Below are 22,628 nucleotides of genomic sequence, written 5' to 3'. Positions count from 1 at the left end.
AGAAACTGGGTATTTGTAGAAAGAACTGGAAAAAATCTTTTGCAATCAGGCTTTGTCGTTTTCTTTACATAAATCTGTCACAGACCACAACTAAGCTGGATCAGAGTTATAGGCCTTGTTTAAAGACACTGCTATGATAGAGTGACATCAACTTTGGTTGTCAGAACCACACACACCAGAAGTCTTAATTCACAATACAATTAACCCAACACTAACAAGTTAAACATCCAGAGATAAAAAGGTAACTGAACCAGATTTAAACAGTATCCCTCTTGCCTAGGTGCCCCAAGTGTTTGCACCGTCACCCAAAGTTTGTTTAGTTAATTAATTACCTAACAGTGGAGGCGCAATGGCCCAGTGGTTAGGGCAGCGGACTTGCGGTCATAGGATCGCGGTTTCGATTCCCAGACCGGGCGTTGTGAGTGTTTATTGAGCGAAAACACCTAAAGCTCCACGAGGCTCCGGCTGGGATGGTGGTGATCCCTGCTGTACTCTTTCACCATAACTTTCTCTCACTCTTACTTCCTGTTTCTGTTGTACCTGTATTTCAAGGGGCCGGCCTTGTCACTCTCTGTGTCACGCTGAATATCCCCTAGAACTACGTTAAGGGTACACGTGTCTGTGGAGTTCTCAGCCACTTGCACATTAATTTCACGAGCAGGCTGTTCCGTTGATTCGGATCAACCGGAACCCTCGTCGTCATAACCGACGGAGTGCTTCCATACCTAACAGTCCACAATCAGCTGATGCGGTGGTGTATCTCCGCTAAAGCAACACACCTGTTCCTATCCCTCAGTGACACCTGGCACAAAGTCATCCCCACTCAATATTACATACCCCCACCCTGCCGAGAGGTCTTGTCTTTCAAGTAGCTTGGTGACCTCACTAGTGTTGGTGCCATGAAAAATACACCCAGGACATTCTGTAAAGTGGTTGACATAGGGAAGGGGACCCAACTGGGGAAATCATACCACAGTAGATGTTAGGGCTCAACACAACTCTCTGGTTTGCTATACCCTGTTGAACAGTCTAATCCATGCTAGTATGGAATGTGGATGTTAAATGATGATGACAATGATAATTATAGTATAACAAATGAATTACTGTTACCCTACCAGTAATTAGATTGCAAATTAGATATGGACAATTATATTAATAATGTAGCAAACTAAAGAGCCTCTTGGAATTCTCATGAAATACAGACATTGTGAAAGCATCAGAGATAATTAAACAACCTGTTTTAGTATTTCCATGAAATGCAGAAGATACCTAGCCTTGACGTAGATCAGAAAGGGTAGGGATCAGACAGACAGACAGAGACACACTGCTAATTATATTAGAAAATTCCATATTTAATGGCATAAAAGAACAATGAGCATCGTCTGTGGACATCAATTTCAGCAGAGCATAGACAGGTAGACAGGGAAAGAAAAAAAGAATTTTGTTAAGTGAAGCTTGTGGGAGGCCCAGATTAGAATAGAGGGCCCATGGTGTTTATTTGAGATATTTGTTTTGGACAACATGTGCCATCTTAAATGCCATCTAACTCGGAAACATGAAAAGATATTTGCAGTAAAAACCAAGCAAATCCAATTCCAATAGATGCACCATTCGAGCGTGATCGTTGCCTACATTGCTTCACTGGCACCTGTGCTGGTGACACGTGTAAAAAGATTCACGCGAGGTCATTGCCAGTACTGCCTGACTGGCCCCTGTGCAGGTGGCACGTAAAAAGCACCCACTACACTCTCGGAGTGGTTGGCGTTAGGAAGGGCATCCAGCTGTAGAAACATTGCCTGATCAAGATTGGAGTCTGGTGCAGCCATCTGGTCCGCCAGTCCTCAGCCAAAATCGTCCAACCCATGCTAGCATGGAAAGCGGATGTTAAACGATGATGATGATGATGATTATACAGCTCAGAGGTACTCAACCATTTTTTGCTTATAGAACCCTTCTGATTCCTTATTTTACATGGGAGGACCCTCATAACCATTCAATCTTTCAAAAAAATACTGTTATAGTTTTATAATTAAAAATTATCAAGAATTGCATAAGATGTTTTTTTAAAAAAATGTTTTATGTATTGTGGAAGTACAACCTCTTGCAACCGACTGACATCCTGTCCAGGTGAGGTGGATATACACAGGAGACTGGCCCTATGAACCTATGGCCCAGGAAGAACCACTGGTTTGAGAAGTCATCATCATCATCGTTTAATGTCCGTTTTCCGTGCTAGCACGGGTTGGATGGTTCGACCGGGGTCTGGGAAGCCAGGGGCTGCACCAGGCTCCAGTTTGATCTGGCAGTGTTTCTACAGCTGGATGCCCTTCTTAACGCCAATCACTCTGCGAGTGTAGTGGGTGCTTTTTACGTGCCACCTGCACAGGTGCCAGGGGGGGTCCGGCATCGTCCACGATCGGTTGGAGCTTTTAAGTATAACTTGTTTAATGCACATGAATTTTAACAACAGAATCCTTATGTGGACTCCAGTCGAGAACCACAAATACAACTCAACACAATATTTTGAATTGTCAATATCTGCAATGGTTCACTGATCCAGTTCATTATGCAATGCGTAGAATGCAAGTCAGCCAATCTACACCTCACCGAGTTATTGATAAAAAAAAGAAAAAGAAAAAAGTAAGCTACCTTCTTGAGTTATGCAGATTCATAAGGGCCAGTTCCCTGGTTTCATGGCATATATATATTCCTCCCTGGATGGAATGCCAGTCCCTCACAGGATTACTCACTTTTGCCAGCTGAGTGCACTGAAGCAACGTGAAATGGAAGTGTTTTGCTCAAGAACACGATGCGTCGCCCAGTTCAGGAATCGAAACCGCAATCTTCCAATTATATTACATTCCAAAACCCTAACCACCAAGCCATGCGTCTCCACGTTATTGACAACAGATTGATAAATGACCAGGTGAAAAGAAAAATGAAATGACCGTAGTTGTCTTTCATCTTTTACTTGTTTCAGTGCCCCAGACTGCGGCCATGCTGGAGCACTCCTTTGAAGAATTCCAAGCCTGGTACTTGTTTTATCAGTCTCTTTTGCTGAATTGCTGTGTTATGGGGGATGTAAACACACCAACACCAGTTGGACAAGTGGTGGTGAGACACTAACGCAAATACAAACACATATAGACAATGAGCTTCTTTCAGTTTCCATCCACCAATTACAGTGCCGCCTCGACTGGCTTCCGTGCCGGTGGCACGTAAAATGCACCAATCCGACCGTGGCTGATGCCAGCCTCGCCTGGCACCAACGCAGGTGGCACGTAAAAAGCACCCACTACACTCACGGAGTGGTTGGCGTTAGGAAGGGCATCCAGCTGTAGAAACATTGCCAGATAAGACCGGAGCCTGGTGCAGCCTTCTGGCTTCCCAGATCCCCGGTCGAACCGTCCAACCCATGCCAGCATGGAAAACGGACGTTAAACGATGATGATGATGATGAATTACACTCACAAGGATTTAGCTGGTCCAGGGCAATAGCCAAAGACACTTGCCCATGGTGCCACACAGTAGAACTGAACCTGGAACCATGTGGTTGGGAAGCAAACCTCTTACCACACAGCCATGCCTCCACCTACAGCTGGACAGGGAACTGAACTCTTGTTGCACACTTGGTACCAATCGATCGCATGCACACATATTATTAACTAATATAAGTAAGGAGTTGCCAATCGAAACAGAATTGGCAAATGATACACATTCAATCCTATGTTTTATGTACATCAGTCATAAAATCCTACGCTAAAATAGGAGGGTGGCGGGTAACCGATTCTCATATTATAGAAATATTCTTTAATAATCAAACCTGTTTATATAAATATATCTATGCATATGCTTGTGTGTGTGGTGTGTTTGCGTCACCTGTCACTTAGCGGTTCAGCAAAAGAAATTGATAGAATAAGTACTAGGCTTACATGTGTAGGTGTATGTTTATATATCTATATGTATATATGTAAACGAGTCTATGTATGTATGTGTGTGTGTGTATATATATATATATATATATATATATATATATATAAAATATATTTGAGACAAAACCACTATTTTGCAAAACAAACAAGGAAGACTTAATCAATACATAAAATTTAATAAATTTTGACTATTTATTAAATTTTATGTATTGATTAAGTCTTTCCTTGTTTGTTTTGCAAAATAGTGGTTTTGTCTCAAATAATATTTTATAATATTTTACTATAAAATTGGATTTAATCCTAAATCTGATTTTTTTCCCTGTAAATTTGGATTTATTCCCTAATATTTATTATTATATATATATATATATTATATATATATATATCCGTAATAATGAAGGGTGAAATTAATTAATTTGGAAAAATTATCAATTACACAAGTAGTCTTCGGCATGTAAAGCCTCATTCGAGGAAAATTTAAGTAATACTAAGCAATAAGGGTTTAGCAACGAGTTGCCTTACCACATACCGAATTAGAAATAGCAGTCAAAGTGTTATAGCTATTTTAGAAGAAATAGCTATACACTTTGACTGCTATTTCTAAATTCGGTATGTGGTAAGGCAACTCGTTGCTAAACCCTTATTGCTTAGTATTACTTATATATATATATATATATATATATACAGGAGTAAACACATAAATGTGAAACAAGGTGGAAAAAAGAGTACTCAGATACCAGTGGTAGAGTAATATGCTTTATTTAAAGTAGCAGAAAATTCAACAAAACCTGTTACTCTGAGTTTCCCGTTGCCGTTCATCGTACAGTTTTTGCTAGATTCTAGCAAAAACTGTCCGATGAACGGCAACGGGAAACTCAGAGTAACAGGTTTTGTTGAATTTTCCACTGCTTTAATAAAGTACATATATATATATATATATTTTATTTACAAAATCACCCCATTGATTTATATGGATAATACCATACAAAATTCTGGTGCCTTTGACTTAAGTACCATATTCAACTGAATCTAAATTTTGCTGAACTTATATCTATACATATATATATCATCATTGTGTAACGTCCACCTTCCATGGGTTGGACAGTTTGACAGGAGCCAGCTAGGTAGAAGACTACACCAGACAGATATATATATATATATACACAAACACACACATATATGTATATATACATGCATACACTTTCTTATAGCATAATAGTTGTGCATGTGGGTATATGTAATTTTTGAATGAATGCTCAAAATTTAAACAGAAAAAAATTTTTTCAATGAGATCCCTACAAGATTATATATATATATATGAGAGAGAGAGAGAGAAAGAGAGAGAGGGAGGTCTGTGCAAGAAAATGTGTTATGACAGAAAACAAGATGTATTCACACAAAAATTAAATAATTATAAGAAACACTCAGCATACAAAACAAAAAACAAAAAACCATTAAAAAACCATAAAAAAAAAACCTCAGCAACTCAAGCGAAAATACAAAACTCTGCTACATAAATAAAATGAATGTAAAATGTGAAGCCACACACATCAAGGAAGAAAAAAGCAAAAACAAACATAACATATCAGTGTGGAATTGGAGCAGAGAGAGGAACGTGGAGGAACATGCTTTGCTACCAGAACCTAGGCAATACGGAGATCCTTATACTTTATAATGTAGGGAATTTTAGGAAAAATTATAATAATAGTAATAATCTTTTCCACTATAGGCACAAGGTCTGAAATTTGGGGCCATGGATAGTCGGGACAATTGATTACATTGTCCCCAGTGTTTCACTGGTACTTAATTTATCGACCCCGAAAGGATGAAAGGCAAAGTCGACCTAGGTGGAATTTGAACTCAGAACATAAAGACGGGTGATACACCACAAAGCATTTTGCCTGGCATGCTAATGATTCTGCCAGTCTGTGCAGGTAGCACGTAAAAAAACACCTTTTGAGCGTGATCGTTGCCAGAATCGCCTGACTAGTCCTCGTGTCGGTGGCACACGGAGATACCATGCAGTTTCTGTCCACCAATTTTGCTCACAAGCCACTGGTTAGCCTTTCCCAAGGTGCTGCGCAATGGGACTGAACCCAAAACCCCATGGTTCTAAACTCAGCTTCTTAACCCCCAGCCATGCATATCCACGGTAAATCCTTTCTACTATAGGCACAAGGCCTGAAATTTGGGGGAGAGGGATAGTTGATTATATCAACCCCGGTACTCAACTGGTACTTAACCTATCAACCCCACAAGGATGTAAAGTAAATGTCAACCTTAGCAGAATTTGAACTCATAATGTAACAATAGATGAAATACTGCTAAGCATTTTGCCTGGCGTGCTAACGATTCTGCCAGTTCACCACCTTAACAACAACAACAATAATAATAATGATAATAATCCTTTCTAGTAATAGGCATAAGGCCTGTAATTTTGGAGGAAGAGATCAGTTGATTACACTGACCCCCTAGTACTCAACAGGTACTTATTTCATTGAACCCCTCCAAAGGCTTCTTTTCAGTTTCCGCCTGCCAAGTCCACTCACAAAGCTTTGGCTGGCCAGAGGTTATAGTAGAAAACACTCGTCTAAGATACCACGCAGTGGGACTGAACCTGAAACTATGTGGTTGGGAAGCAAGCTACTTATCACACAGCCACTCCTGTGCATATATATATATATATATATATATATTACGGAGATGTACTTGCATAGCGAGTGACTTGATCTGAGATCGTGTGCTGGAACGAAAACAATTGCAGCGTGGAAGGTGTTTATAAGCCATTTAAGAAACACACAAAAACCGTTAGATTCACTTCAACATTTAAATTTAACGGTTTTTGTGTGTTTCTTAAATGGCTTATAAACACCTTCCACGCTGCAATTGTTTTATATATATATCATCATCATCATCATCGTTTAGCGTCCGTTTTCCATGCTAGCATGGGCTGGACGGTTCTACTGGGGTCTGTGAAGCCAGAAGGCTTCATCAGGCCCATATATATGATAATGGGCATGACGAAGGAGTATTTCACAAATTTTAATTTACATTCTAATTTAAATACAGCTCATTATTATTGACCTCCATATGTTGCCACGACATCGGTCAGTATCTGTTGCATTTGCAACTTTGCTACAGTACCGGTGTAGTTTCTTCAGGGTCTTCACTGTAATATCCTTAAAATTCAAAAATGTGAAATTATTTTTCTTTGGAACAGTGAATCCTGAAGCAGATGAAGCTACATATGATAGTGTGTAAATAAATACTGGATTAAGTAAAACCCTGTAGAAAATGTTGAAGGCTTCGAGATTCACCATTTCAACAAAAAACGTATATAATAATGATGTATCATGCACACGGCAAACCCTACTCTTTTCCATCAAGGGCTTATAGGCCCCAATATTAGGCTTTTTACCTTCATCAATCCATGGGGATCAATTATAAGCTTTAAGCTAGTAAATCTTATTATTAATATATATTCTTTTATTTGTTTCAGTCATTTGACTGTGGCCATGCTGGAGCACTGCCTTTAGTTGAGTAAATCGACACCAGGACTTATTCTTTGTAAGCCTAGTACTTAATCTATCAATTTCTTTTGCTGAACCGCTAAGTGACAGGGGACGCAAACACACCAACATCAGCTGTCAAGTGATGTTGGGGGAACAAACACAGACACACACACACACACACACATATATAGAGGACAGGCTTCTTTCAGTTTCTGTCTACCAAATGCACTCACAAGGCTTTGGTTGGCTTGAGGCTGTAGTAGAAGACACAAGGTGCCACACAATGGGTCTGAACCCAGAACCATGTGGTTGGTAAGCAAGCTACTTACCACACAGCCACTCCTGCACATATATTTAATATTCCTAGAAGTGCTTCAGTTTTATGAGGGAGGTATAGTAATTTCTATCAACCTTAGTACTTCAGCAGACTGGTTTATATTTTATTGGTCTTTACCAATGTTAACTAACGCCAAATCATCATCATCATTGTTCGACCGTGGTCGAGACAATGGAATTTACCATGCTACGTCAGACTTTACAGTCCATCATGGCATTACGGAGGTCCTGTTGTTGGATGCCTGTATCCCTGAAGATTACATCAGGGTAGGAGAGTGGGCACCCTCTGGTATTGCGAGTAGATGGCTTCCAGAGGAGAAGAGTAGAAATTACCTCTTTTTCAGCTCTACAACAATGTCCAGCAAACTGGACTCTTCTACCTTTCACAAGAGATGACACAGGTGCTAGTTTCCCATATATTTGCATTTTGGTTGGATGGCGCTTCCACGAGAGATTTTGAGCTCTCATAAGGAGGCGGGTGTAGGTTCCATCCAACCACCTCTCAAGCTTCTTTGATAACGTCCAGGTTTCTGAGCCATATAGTAGAATTTGTTCAACTGTGGCTTTGAAGATTTCAAGTTTGAAGTCTCTACTTAGATTTGATGACCAGATCTTATGCATGTCATTACAGGCTGACCAGGCCATACCCTTTCTAGTTAGAAAGTCTTTTTCAGATGATGATATGTATGACCCAAGATATTTGTAATCAGAAACCATATTTAAAGGCGCACTGAGGAGAGTATGGATGATGCAATCACTGTTGGACAGGCACTTGTTTATGTATTCAGTCTTGGCCTCATTGAGGTAAAGACCTACACAATTTGAGGCTTGTTCAAGAGATTGTAAAACCTAGCATTCGTTTATTTTATTTGTTTAATTTACTTCTAAATGGTTCAAGAGTATTCTGTACGAGAAAGGTAAATTGCCAAATCTTAGAGTTAGAAATCTATGAAGTCAACCAATCAATAGATCTTTCTCTTTTAGTTCATTCGTCTATGTCAGGAAAAAGATTACATTTGACGTTTCAAATGAACTTAACTTTCGAAGATCCACTTTGATCTCAATAGAACTAGAGGTAATTTTATAACGCCTAACAATACTTCTAATTCATCATGAAACACTGTGCCTCTTATACCTATTTCTTTACTACCCACAAGGGACTAAACACAGAGAGGACAGACAAACGGATGAAAGGCAAAGTCGACCTCGGCGGAATTTGAACTCAGAACGTAGTGGCAAACGAATTACTGCTAAGTATTTCGCCCGGCATGCTAACGATTCTGCCAGCTCGCCGCCTTTTATACCGAATTGATAAGAAACATCTGGGGGTTTAGCTTCATGCAAAGATTAAGTCATTACAGCATTATCATCATCATTTAATGCCCCATGGGTTGGATGGTTCGACCAGGACGGATAACTGAGGGGCTGCACCAGATTTTAGTCTCATTTGGTGTGGTTTCTACAGCTGGATGCCCTTCCTAATGCCAACCACTCCGAGAGTGTAATGGATGTTTTTACATGCCACGACAACGATTTCACTTGGCTTGAATGGTTTTCTTGTCAAGCACAGTATATTGCCAAAGGTCTTGGTCATTTGTCATTGCCTCCGTGAGGCCCAATTCTCAGAGGAGTCGAAGATTTTTGTTTTGACTCCACAGCCCTGTTATATATATATATATATATATAGTGGCTATTTAAGCAATGTGTTCAAGGACGATTCATGGGTTCGATGGGTGCTGATGAAGGGGGCAAAACCCCTTTGAAATATGGTTATTACCCGTTTTTCATTTCCGATCTCACTGTCTGTTCACATCTGACATCTCGGAATATGAAACAGAGAAGCAAAAACCAGTGCCAGTCGTAATTTCTACAGAATATCCGTAGAGATAACCTGAACAACTAATATATTTTATTTATTGCATGAGAAATGGTGATAGGGAACTGTGTAATGCTGGTATGACTGCTCAGATATTAATAAATATATAAATTCTGTGTGTATTGAGTTACTTTTTGCTTGTGTTTGTCATCACAAATGCGCACATTCACCCCCCCCCCCCCACCAGACATACAACCATGTATGATGTATGTATAAAGATATATAGCTATTTTGATTACTAATAAGCAGCTCTATTTGTTACTGTTTATAAAGAAAAAGGATCTCTGCGATTAACGAAAAGAAATGATTTTCTTAAAAATTTAAATTTTAATGGGAGGTGGGGGTTATCTAAGTTTAGTTAAGCCATAACTTAAAATTAAAAACAAAAAAAAAAAAATTAAAAAACATACACACTTGATTATAATATTAAAGTTAAATAAATAATATACATACATTGCTGGAAAAAATGAAGTTTTTTCTTAATGGGGATAAAAAAAAAAAAAACCTTTCATAAATTTTTTTTGAAAATTACCTTGCAAACCTTTCTTTATCTTCACGAGCCTTTTTAATTTCAGGAAATACCTTTTCATAGAATTCTCGCATCTTACAATCTCTGGATCTGAGAAATAATTATAAATTGGAGATAGATCGTTAGACACAAAAAAAAAAAAAAAAAAAAAATCAACAGTGACAATATGTACAGAGTATAAATTAGTTGGAAAATTGTCCTCATCCTTGATTGACATATAAGCTCACTAATTAAATTTCTCTGTATATCAAAGAAGAGTTAAGATGCCTGCTACACAAGGATTTAACGAATGGCTTTGGATGTGAAATGGCAGCAGTACACACCCAATGAACATTTCTACGGAAGCCTTCCAAAAGTGACCAATGAGATTAGGGAATGATATGTCCACATATCAGGTCATTTGCATGTGTGGGTGTGTGTGTGTGTGTATAATTATGAATATCCCTCTCTCTCTTTCGGAGAGGCACAAGCACCTACACGCACACATACACACACGGCAGTAACTTCCGCCTACCAAATTCAATCACAAAGCTCCGGTCAGCTCGGGGCTATAGTGGAAGACACCCACCCAAAGTGCCACGCAGTGGGACTGAACCCGAAACCATGTAGCTAGGAAGCAAGCTCCCTAACCACACAGCCATGCATATATATATGTATATAAATAGATGAGTGTATTTTTACCTCGTTAACAATTAACACGGAAAAAATAAATAAATAGTTACCAGGGTAGCAAAAATCTCACAAGTAAAGAGGTTGTAACTCCTTGTTTATAAAGGTAGAAACTTTGTGTTTACGTGGAATTTTTTGTATAATATATGAATAAATAAATGGAGTTTAACGCAGGTGTAATCAAATATTCTTACTTTCGACACATGTTTCGAAAATTCCACTGAAATATTTATTCATATATATGTATATATGTGGAGGCGCAATGGCCTAGTGGTTAGGGCAGCGGACTCGCGGTCGCAGGATCATGGTTTCGATTCCCAGACCGGGCATTGTGTGTGTTTATTGAGCGAAAACACCTAAAAAGCTCCACGAGGCTCCGGCAGGGGGTGGTGATCCCTGCTGTACTCTTTCACCCACTCTTTCTTCTGTTGGCCTGCTTGCTTAGTCAGTGGGGTGGCGTCATTCGAAGGCTAAAACAATGCGAACGCATTGTGACCAGCGATGTGTAACAACATCTGATGGTCTGGTTGGTCACGTGAACACGTGATATGTATATATATATATACATATAATGCAGTGTTGAACACTCATTGTCATTGTCTCACACATCTGTACCCTGTGAGAACTAATTAGAGCAGTAGTGTTACAAATGAGTTTAATATTAAGCTATTCATTAAGAGTTATAATCTTGCATAAGTTCACTCTCTGCACACACATGCAAACACAAAAAACAATTATTTAACCTTTAGTATTTAAACCGGCCATATCCGGCCAAAATATTTAATCTGTTTTATGTTCAAACTGACCAGATCCAGGCTCTCACACCTACCCTACAATGTTATTCTACATTAAGTAATTACACCATCAAGATCTTGAAGATATGAGAAAATGCATGATTAATTCAAATCAATGGAAATCAATAGGCATTATATTTGATAGAATAATCAGAACACTAAAGGGTTAATAAACAATAGCTTCTTAAAAAAAAAAAAAACTCTTAAAAAAATAATGTAAACAAAATTTGATATGTAAAAAAAAAATATTCGTATATTCACTTTCGTTTCGCATTATTTTCCAGACGTTCTATTTTTTTGAGCCAGGCTTGCATTAGTTGGTCATAACGGTCAGTTAGATATCGTTCCTATAAAAAAAAGAAAGAGGGAAAGCAAGTAGTCAACAGAACATAACATAATGGTTAGTTGGATAGTGTTCTGATGAAAAAAAAAAAAGGAAAAAGAAGGCATGCATGTTGGCCAATAGACATGATAGGATAAAACTAGCCAACGTCATTAAATTAGATTTGGAAACAAATTTGAAAATGTAGTTGGTTGCAATATAAGGGTGGGAAAAAGCAAGAAAGAGAGAAAAATTGATTATAAATCTTCTTGATATTTCATGGTGCTTTCTTTGTAGAAGTAGAGTTGGGGTTTAAACTGGAACTCTGTTTGTTATGACGACGATGGGAATTCCAGTTGATCCGATCAATGAAAGAGCATGCCTGCGGCACATAAAAAGCATCCAGTACACTCTCGGTATGGTTGGCATTAGGAAGGGCATCCAGCTGCAGAAACACCGCCAGATCAGATTGGGGCCTGGTGCAGCCTATTGGCTTCCCAGACTCCAGTTGAACAGCCCAACCCAGGCCAGCATGGAAAACAGACGTTAAATGATGAAGTGGCTGGGCACTCCACAGACATGCGTGCCCTTAATGTAGTCCTCAGGGAGACTCTGCATTCTACAGAAGATGACCAGGTTGGCCCTTTAAAAATCAGGTACAACTCATTTTTGCCAGCTGAGTGGACAGGAGTAATGTGAAATGAAGTGCCTTGCTCAAGGACAATGTACTGCCAGGAACTGAACTCACAACTGTGAGCCGAACATTCCTGACTACCAAGCCACGTGCCTTCATAGTGGATGGGTATTGGTACAGTTACAATTTCGTTCCATTGTTAGCTTCTATTTCCAGAGTTTTGCTACACAAGAATATTTTTAATTATAACAAATCAATGAACCACCAGAAGGAATTTAACCCTTTAGCATTTAAACCGGCCATATCCGGCCAAAAGTATCCTGCCTGTTTTATGGTCAAACTGACCAGATCTGGTCTCTCACACCAACCCTACAATATCGTTTTAAAAATTAACAGCTATCTCATCAAAATCTCATAGCTACAAGATAATCCATGATTAGTTCAAAACAAAGTGGATGAAAAAGAATTAATTTTGGTAGAATAATCTGAACACTAAAGGGTTAAAACTTAATTCATTAAATGAATTCGTATTTTAAAATTGTTTTTGTAAGATGTTTGAAAGGAATGGTAAGAATTGCTAGAATTAATAAAATCGTTTACGTGCTATAGTTCCAGAATAAAAGATGAAAACTTACTCGCTGCTTGCGTTCTTTGAAACGCAGCTTAAAGTGTACGATTAACCGTTTCTTGAACATTTGGTATCTGGCAAAAAATTTAATAGAAATGTTATTTACGTGATCAACCTTAAGGTCATTTCAGTCAAGAAGTACACAATCTATCATGGAGCACACAAATCACATACATACATATATACAAATGTACACATGCATGCACACGCATATACATACACACAAAGTAGATGAGCACACACACACACAAAGTACAAGAGCACACTCACAAAGTACAAAAGCACACCCACAAAGTACATGACCACACTCGCAAAGTACAAGAGCACACTCACAAAGTACATGACCACACTCACAAAGTACAAGAGCACACTCACACAGTACATGACCATCCTCACAAAGTACAAGAGCACACTCACAAATTACAAGAGCACACTCACAAAGTACAAGAGCACACTCACAAATTACATGACCACCCTCACAAAGTACAAGAGCACACTCACAAATTACATGACCACCCTCACAAAGTACAAGAGCACACTCACAAATTACAAGAGCACACTCACAAATTACAAGAGCACACTCGCACAGTACATGACCACACTCGCAAAGTATAGAGGCACACTCACAAAGTACAAAAGCACACTTGCAAAGTACAAGAGTATACTCACAAAGTACAAGACCACACTCGCAAAGTACAAGAGCACACTCACAAAGTACAAGAGCACACATAATATACCCAGCCAACCACACAAAACTTTGGGGGAGGTAATTTTGCATAAAGATTCTTTAACTGTTGTTAGACAGGTGAAGTATCTTCAAACCATATTGTAATTGGAAACTGGAAATAATGGAGAGAGAGAGAGAGAGAGAGAGAGAGAGAGAGAGAGAGAGAGAGAGAGAGAGAGAGAGAGAGAGAGAGAGAGAGAGAGAGAGAGAGAGAGAGAGATAGTCAAACCCTGCCCCCCCAAAAGTCCAACTTACTTTAATTTGTTCCCATGATACATGCTTGTATCAGAAGGTTGGTTGTACAAAGGCTGGAATGATAAAGGAAGATTCTGAACAACATTTGGTAAGAAAATAATGTTAGCATGAAAAAAATATAAAAAAAAATAAAAACCCTGATAGAATTACTTAGCTAAAGCAATTAATATATACATGAGACTGGGCCAATAGGAAAACATTTTGTAAGCCTCCCAACACAGTCTTATTCCAAGGAGTCGATTTTTCACTTGCTAATGTTGGGACAATATTTGGAAGCTTGCAAAGGATGCTGTTTTCTGTCTTAACATCTTTTGTAGATACTGATGAGGATGGGCTAAAATAATTAGCATTTAATTCTTGAATCATAAAGAATGAGGAATGCGTCCCTTGCAATGAGAGAGAAAAAAAAACAAAAAAGGAAGGTAGGAATGGTATTGTTTACTCTTGATCTTTTACTTGTTTCAGTCATTTGACTGGAGCCATGCTGGGGCACTGCCTTGAAGGGTTGGGCAAAGACTTATTTCGTAAAGCCTGGTACTTATTCTATTGGTCTCTCTTACCGATCCATTAAGACACGGGGATGCAAACACACCAACACCGGTTGTCAAATGGTGATGGGGGACAAACACACATATATATATGATGGGCTTCCTCAAAGTTTCCGTCTACCAAATCTACTCACAAGGCTTTCATTGACCCAAAGCAACAGTAGAAGACACTTGCCCAAGGTGCCATGCAGTGGGACTGAACCTGGAATAGCGTGGTTGGGAAGCAAGCATCTTACCACACAGCCACGCCTGTGCCTGTGCGTAGAGTAGAGAAATTTTACTTAAAACATTAAATGGGAGGAGGCAACATCCTAAGTACTCCCTACTTCTAAGTTAGCTGCGATAAAGATTGAAATAAAATTGATATTTACCATATCAATTTTTGGTCCAAGCTTAGTTAGAGCGCTGTGAGCATCATCTGCTTTACGCTGAAGACAAGAAGAAGAACAAGATTAAATTTATATTAAAAAAATGCAATGGACAATGTGCCCCAACTAAACTATTAACCCTTTAGTGTTCGCATTATTCTGCCAAAATTAATGCTTTTTCATCTACATTGTTTTGAACTAATCATGCATTATCTTGTAGCTATGAGATTTTAATGAGGTAGCTGTTAATTTTTAAAACGATATTGTGGGGCTGGTGTGAGAGACCAGATCTGGCCTGTTTGAAGATAAAACAGGCAGGATACTTTTGGCCGGATATGGCCGGTTTAAATGCTAAAGGGTTAAACTGGCCATATCTGGCCCAGATATTCTACATGTTTTACATTCAAATGGACGATATCTAGCCTCTCACACCTAACCTACAATGTCATTCTAAAAATAAACAATCACATCATTGAAACCTCAAAGCTATGAGATAATGTTTGATTAATTAAAAACAATTTGAGTGAAAAATTATTACATTTAACAGAGTAATCTGAACACTAAAGGGTTAATGTGTGTGTGTATAGTTCAAATTTACAGAAAACAAAAGACGAAGACAGGTGAGGGAACAACAAGCAGGTGTATTTGTTTGACGTTTCGAACCCACGCTCTTCAGCAGAAAGGAATGAGAGGAAGAGAATGGAGAGAAAATGAAAAAAAAATGGTTCAACATGATGAAAAGATATATATATTTTACAGAAAATAAAATCTTAAACAAAGATTAGCTGTGAAAACATTTTAGATGATGGAAAAAAGGGGCCAGCAAGGTGCTACAGAGAATCAAAGTCTGTACCTCTCAAATTTCAGCTGAGCACTCTGTACCATTAAGCTAAGTAACCACTGATTTTTTTCATAAAAAAAAAAAGTTCATACACACACACATACATATATATATATAAATGAAAGAATGGAGTTGAACGACGAATTAACAAAATTCCTTTATTCTCGACATATGTTTCGAAGGCTGCATATTCCTAATTTCGAAGGACTAAGGGGTGCATTATGCTGCCTTCTCATCAGGAGAGACAAGGAACTTATGTCAGCATCAAGATGAACAAAAACTTTTAGATGACTGCCCACTCGGAGTCCATAGCGATAATGTTTTTGTTCATCTTGATGCTGACATAAGTTCCTTGTCTCTCCTGATGAGAAGGCAGCATAATGCAACCCTTATTCCTTCGAAATTAGGAATATGCAGCCTTCGAAACATATGTCGAGAATAAAGGAATTTTGTTAAATCGTCGTTCAACTCCATTCTTTCATTTATTTGTATTAAAAAACACACAAATTTCCACACGAAAGCACGTGATCTCTGCCCTTGGCATGTAGCTTCAACCATGTTTTTCTGACGTGAATTTGCTACCCAGGTATCGGTTAACCGAATTATCCATACTAGGATAATTCATTCAACTACTTATATATATATATATACACACACACAAATTTGAGCAAAGTCAGGACCAACTTTGTGCAAGCATGAAGGCACACTGCTCTTCTTAAAGGAGACCTTACCTGTCATTGTGTGGTTTTGTGGCACAAAGCAAAGCAGGCCTTACTGTCCACTCAAGCAAACTGAGTCCTCAACTTGCTCCAATTGCCAAAAGGGTTGCAAGGGCGCCAGCAGGCCTCAAGAGATACATTCGTGTCCATAGAATTTAATTTACTGAACCCTCATTTGTCATTTGCGACGAGGGAATCCATCATCATACACACACACACAATCAACATCATCAATCTTTTTAGCTTCCAGTTTTCCATGCCTGCATGGGTTGGAGGAGACTTTATTGAGGCAGATTGTCTTGGGCTGGAAGCCCTTCATGTCTAGTGAAACACAGACAGCAAATGATGCTCTGCTGCTGATACTCCCAGCTTCTCACCACCCTTTGCTGCTGACTTGTGTGCTTGTTACTCGAAACATTGTTCATCCATCTCAGACGTTTCGTTTCGTGTTAAAAAAACAAGCTATTTGTCAACTGACATGTTAGTAAAATGAGGTTCTACTCTGTGTGTGTGTGTGTAAAAACAGCAGTCAGCAATGTTTCACCAAAAAGGGAAATTATAATTGTCACTAAATATGATACACCTACATTGCTAGAAATAAGAGCGAAAATACATTGACAAACAGCTTTAGAGCATTTTAGCTCTTATTTATTTCTAGCAATGTAGATGTTTCTAACACCCTGGTAATGTTTAGTAACAATTATATATATATATATATATATTACGATGTACTTGCATAGCAAGTGACCTGATCTGAGATCGTGTGCTGGAACGAAAGCAATTGCAGCACGGAGTTTTGTCAGTGAACAGGTTGCGGTCTCAAAGTGATGAAAATTTTTTTGGCAAATTAAATTTAAATGTTGAAGTGAATCTAATGGTTTTTGTGTGTTTCTTAAATGGCTTATAAACACCTTCCACGCTGCAATTGTTTTCGTTCCAGCCCACGATCTCAGATTAAGTCACTCGCTATGCAAGTACATCTCCGTAATATATATATATATATATATATATATATATATAATATATATATATATTTTTTTGGCAAATTAAATTTAAATGTTGAAGTGAATCTAATGGTTTTTGTGTGTTTCTTAAATGGCTTATAAACACCTTCCACGCTGCAATTGTTTTCGTTCCAGCCCACGATCTCAGATTAAGTCACTCGCTATGCAAGTACATCTCCGTAATATATATATATATATATATATATATATATATATATATATATATATATATATATATATATATATATATATAAATAAAAGTTATTAAGGTGGCTATTTGCAATTTACAACCAAAAGGCAACTCGTACAGTTGTCACTGTCGCATAACTGGTCCACTGAGCAATAAACTATGCTTAAAAAGATCCGTTGAGTCAAGTGAAATCATTGTCATGGCCTATGCAAGTACTGCATGACTGGCATGTAAAAAGCACCATTCAAGCGCGGTCAATGTCAGTCCCACCAGACAGGCTCTATATGAACATGGTCAATGCCAGTTCCGCCTGACTGGCTCCCGTGCTGGTGGCATGTAAAAAGCAGGATTCGAGCGTGGTCCTTGCCAGTTCCACCTGACTGGTGCATGTGCTGGTGGCACATAAAAAGCACCATTTGAGCATGGTCATTGCCAGTGTCACCCGACTGGCTCCCATGCTGGTGGTACATAAAAAGCACCATTTGAGTGTGGTCGATGCCAGTACCTCCTGACTGGCCCTCTTGCCAGTGGCAAATAAAAAGCACCCACTACACTCTCAGAGTGGTTGGCATTAGGAAGGGCATCCAGCAGTAGAAACCTTGCCAGATCAGATTGGAGCCTGACTTGCCAGTCCTCAGTCAAACCGTCCAACCCATGTCAGCATGGAAAGCGGACATTAAACAATGATGATGATGATGATTATATATAATATATGTGTGTGTTTTCACACATAAATTTTCGAGAAAAGAAATTAAGACAGAGAAGCCAAATAATTTCTCCATACCCGGTTATCAGAATATATAAGCTGTGCTATACTCTGATGTTTGGTTTCGGCAGTACTATGTTCTGGAGAGGCTGGTTTCTCTTCAGGTGGCTTTGCTGCAATTTGTTCTATTTGATGCTAGAATTTATAAAAAAAATAAAAAAAAATTAGAGAAAAAAATTAAATCTACAAATAAAATAACTGTTCATACCCAGAAGAATTTGTAAGTTTCACAATTGGTTTTTTTTCCCCATTTTAATGTCCAAAATATGCAGAACCTGAAGCGGACATTATCCAATGATTATCTCTAAATAAATCAGGTGATGCTAAAACAAAGGCAAATTGTGACCCATGGCACTTTCTAAATGGAAAGCCTAATTAAAATCATGTTTTGGGAGAGTCATTACACCAATATTTAATAATACATGCACTGGTTCAATTCCACTTCTTTACTGTTAGTCAATTCGTTAAATATCTATCCAATCCAAGTAACTAATTGATTGTTTGTTTAACTTGTTGGATTTAATTTGTCAAAGTTTATCATCAATCTTTTCAGTGACTTCTCTCCTAGTCCATTACAGGGGGTTGCGTTTGTCTGCAAACCAAATATGAAAATGAACTAATTAAAATCACAGACACACAAACACATATATATATATATATACACACACACACACACAGCAGGCTTCTTCCAGTTTTTCGTCTACCAAATCCACTCACAAGGCTTTGGTTGGCCCGAGACTATAGTAGAAGATACTTGCTCATGGTGCCACTCAGTAGGACTGAACCCAGACGATGTGGTTGGTAAGCAAGCTACTTACCACACAGCCACTCCTGGGATGGTAATTAATAATGAGTAGATTACTTTTACTAAATTCTTCCTTTTTTTAAATTAACCAAAACAAACGCAGCATATTTCAACAGAAATATGGTGACAAATGGTTAAATTAGCTTTCCCTGATCCTGTGGGACCATGATTTCAAAATTTAATACAGACAGCCAATTAATTAAATTACAAGTGCCTGGGGACCCCAGTAGGTAGCAACCACAAGAAGCTTTTAAAACAGCATCCTTTTGTTATCTTAAACCAAAAAGTTTTACTGCGAGTCAGTTTTTCCATTTCCTTGTTCCTTACTTCAAAAATACCAACCATTATAATTAGGTTTCCCTAGCAACTAAATAATGGAATACATTGAAATTAACATTGTTAAGAGAGAAGGATAAATAAAAAATACCAAGAAAACAATTTATAAAAAAACCGAAAAAAGATACAAAAATTGCATTTGTTTATGCAACCAACCTGACTCTTCTTCAATTTAAGAATATCCTGTTCCACTTTTAAAATCTCCCTATCCACTCTGCTGATGGCTTGCAGAAGAAAATCTTTCGAAGCACGGTTAGCGCTTTCATCGTTTGGTAACGTGGGAGATATGGCTTCCACTTGAGGATTATAAGCAGGCTCCTGTTATGAAATAGAGATTATAGCATTGTAAGGATGGTCGTATTAGGAGGGGATGCTGAAAAGTTCCTGGTTTTGGGTAAAAGAAAATACAGGAGGATCAGTTAATTATGATTTTATCCAAGATATTCCCCTCTCAGATTCACACATTTATTGCAGGGGTCCTTCAGTTTTTCTAATCTCTGTAAAAGATCTCGGAAGGTCAGGCCTCCAACCAGGCCTTTCGCGATACCCTTAAAACCAGGAATTTTTCAGACCCTCTCATATAGAATATATTTTAGGATTATATAACAGCAATTATAAGACTATATGCAGGTTCTTATTGCAAAATAGAGAAAGGATTATAGCATAACAGAGAGACTATACATGGTCTGCTCAAAAAAAGGGTCAGAACTGGTGCTAAAAAAACGGAACTGCAACATATATCAATTTGGCATTTAATTATTTTTTTGCAGTATAGTTTTCTTCGGAAGCATTCCCGGAACTCCTTTTTTGGGGATCTGGAGGCACGTGGCTTAGTGGTTAGGATGTTGGACACTTGATCGTATGATTGTGGTTTTGATTCCTGGACCGGGTGACATGTGGCTCCAGTCCACTCAGCTGCCAAAAAATGAGTAATTCTGCGACAGACAGGTGTCCTGTCCAGGTGGGGTATTTATACGCCACGAAACCGGGAAACTGGCCCTCATGAGTCAGCGCGACTTGAAAAGGTAACCTTAACCTTTCTTCAGGATAGCAAGCAGCTGCCTTGTCTCATTTCTCTTGGATTTCTATGCCATCTTGAAATCTCGTTATTTTTTCCAAGTGAGATTTGATTTTTTTTTAAAAGAGCAGATTCTGTTATCAAAAGAATTTTTCATGTTAAAATAATTGAGAGACAGAAACAAACCTTTTTAACCTCTCCTTCACCAGTTGTATCAATTTTAAGAGGCTGGGTCAAGTCAGGACGAAAGTCTCCTAGCCGAGGTCTCTTATTAGATATGTGAGTAGGTTCAATGTTTGAAAAATGAATCATTTGAGCATTTTCTTGGTTAGACTCGTAGATTTCGGAATTTCTTGAAAAGACAGAAAGACAATAAATAAATAAAGAGAAAAAAAAAAGAAAAAAGAAGAAAAAAGATGACCAACAGAATTTCAGTCTATAAATCAATATCGAAACAATCTTTTAAAAATCAAAAGAAAAAAAAAAAAAAAAAATGTCGATGACATTAGAAAAAAAAAATTTTATCAATGAAATCAATCAATAAATCAGATCAACAAAAGCCATTAACATTTGACTGGTGTTCGTATTTTTAACTCTGTAGACCTCCGCCCCACACCCCCACCTGGTTGTACAACAAATCGTTTATCATCAGACCGATATTAAAATGACCTTTATGCTGATAACAAGAGAATTTTATCTACATTACATAATCTCACTCTTTTCTATCTTTCATTCAGCCATAAAATTCACGACAAACTTAACTCTTTTTTTTTTTGTTTTTTGTTCCCCTCCCCCTAAATTCTTTGTTTAAATATATTTCTCAGAAATAAATTACTTCCTTCTTGCTATTTTAACCCTTTAGTGTTCAGATTAAATGTAATATTTTTTTAATTCAAATTGTTTTTAATTAATCAAACATTATCTCATAGCTTTGAGGTTTCAATGATGTGATTGTTTATTTTTAGAATGGCATTGTAGGTTAGGTGTGAGAGGCTAGATATTGCCAGTTTGAATATAAAACATATAGAATATCTGGGCCGGATACGGCCGGTTTAAACATTAAAGGGTTAAACTGCAACTAGCTCAGAGAATTGGCAAAAGAAAATAAATAAATAAAGGTGGTTTCTACTTGGAGCTAACAAAATAAAACTTGTTGCCAAATTAATTCTGTATTAAGCGCGGGCGTAGCTGTATGGGTACCTCAAGCAGGTGTCGTCCACTATAGCCCCAGGCCACCCAAAGCTTTGTGAGTGGATGTGGTAAATGGAAACTGAAAGAAGCCCATTACACATACATCTCAATGTACGTGTCTAAAAATTTGTGAGTGGATGTGGTAAATGGAAACTGAAAGAAGCCCATTACACATATATCTCCATGTATGCGTCTAAAACTTTGTGAGTGGATGTGGTAAATGGAAACTGAAAGAAGCCCATTACACATATATCTCCATGTATGTGTCTAAAACTTTGTGAGTGGATGTGGTAAATGGAAACTGAAAGAAGCCCATTACACATATATCTCCATGTATGTGTCTAAAACTGTGAGTGGATGTGGTAAATGGAAACTGAAAGAAGCCCATTACACATATATCTCCATGTATGTGTCTAAAACTTTGTGAGTGGATGTGGTAAATGGAAACTGAAAGAAGCCCATTACACATATATCTTCATGTATGTGTCTTTGTGTCTGTGTTTGTCCCCTGCCACCATTTGACAACCGGTGTTGGTGTGTTTATGTTCCTGTAACTTAGCAGCCTGGTAAAAAAAACTGTGATAGAACAAGCATCAGGTTTAAAGAGGAAATATGTACTGGGGTTGAT

The 22,628-nt window shown here is 38.1% G+C and overlaps 1 protein-coding gene across 15 annotated transcripts in view; it reads right to left on the bottom strand.

Annotated features, from left to right (window-relative positions):
* LOC115224827 (nuclear receptor corepressor 1) overlaps positions 1 to 22,628 on the bottom strand; it is a 264,736-nt gene that overhangs the window by 94,647 nt on the left and 147,461 nt on the right. For 14 of the 15 annotated variants that reach the window (XM_036513601.1, XM_036513610.1, XM_029795755.2 and 11 more), the window contains exons 4-11: positions 20,996 to 21,161; positions 19,948 to 20,109; positions 18,669 to 18,785; positions 15,134 to 15,190; positions 14,215 to 14,288; positions 13,240 to 13,306; positions 11,910 to 11,995; positions 10,189 to 10,275 (exon numbers count right to left, since the gene is read on the bottom strand). In XM_036513601.1, the coding sequence (XP_036369494.1) occupies positions 10,189 to 10,275; positions 11,910 to 11,995; positions 13,240 to 13,306; positions 14,215 to 14,288; positions 15,134 to 15,190; positions 18,669 to 18,785; positions 19,948 to 20,109; positions 20,996 to 21,161 (816 nt within the window). The remainder of the gene's footprint in view (positions 1 to 10,188; positions 10,276 to 11,909; positions 11,996 to 13,239; positions 13,307 to 14,214; positions 14,289 to 15,133; positions 15,191 to 18,668; positions 18,786 to 19,947; positions 20,110 to 20,995; positions 21,162 to 22,628) is intronic. The other variant, XM_036513605.1, reaches the window with a different exon arrangement.

This window comes from Octopus sinensis, linkage group LG26 (genome assembly GCF_006345805.1).
Source record: "Octopus sinensis linkage group LG26, ASM634580v1, whole genome shotgun sequence".
Taxonomy (NCBI): Eukaryota; Metazoa; Mollusca; class Cephalopoda; order Octopoda; family Octopodidae; genus Octopus; species Octopus sinensis.
Note: the sequence above shows the minus strand (reverse complement) of the source record. Positions and strands in the feature narration are given on the sequence as shown.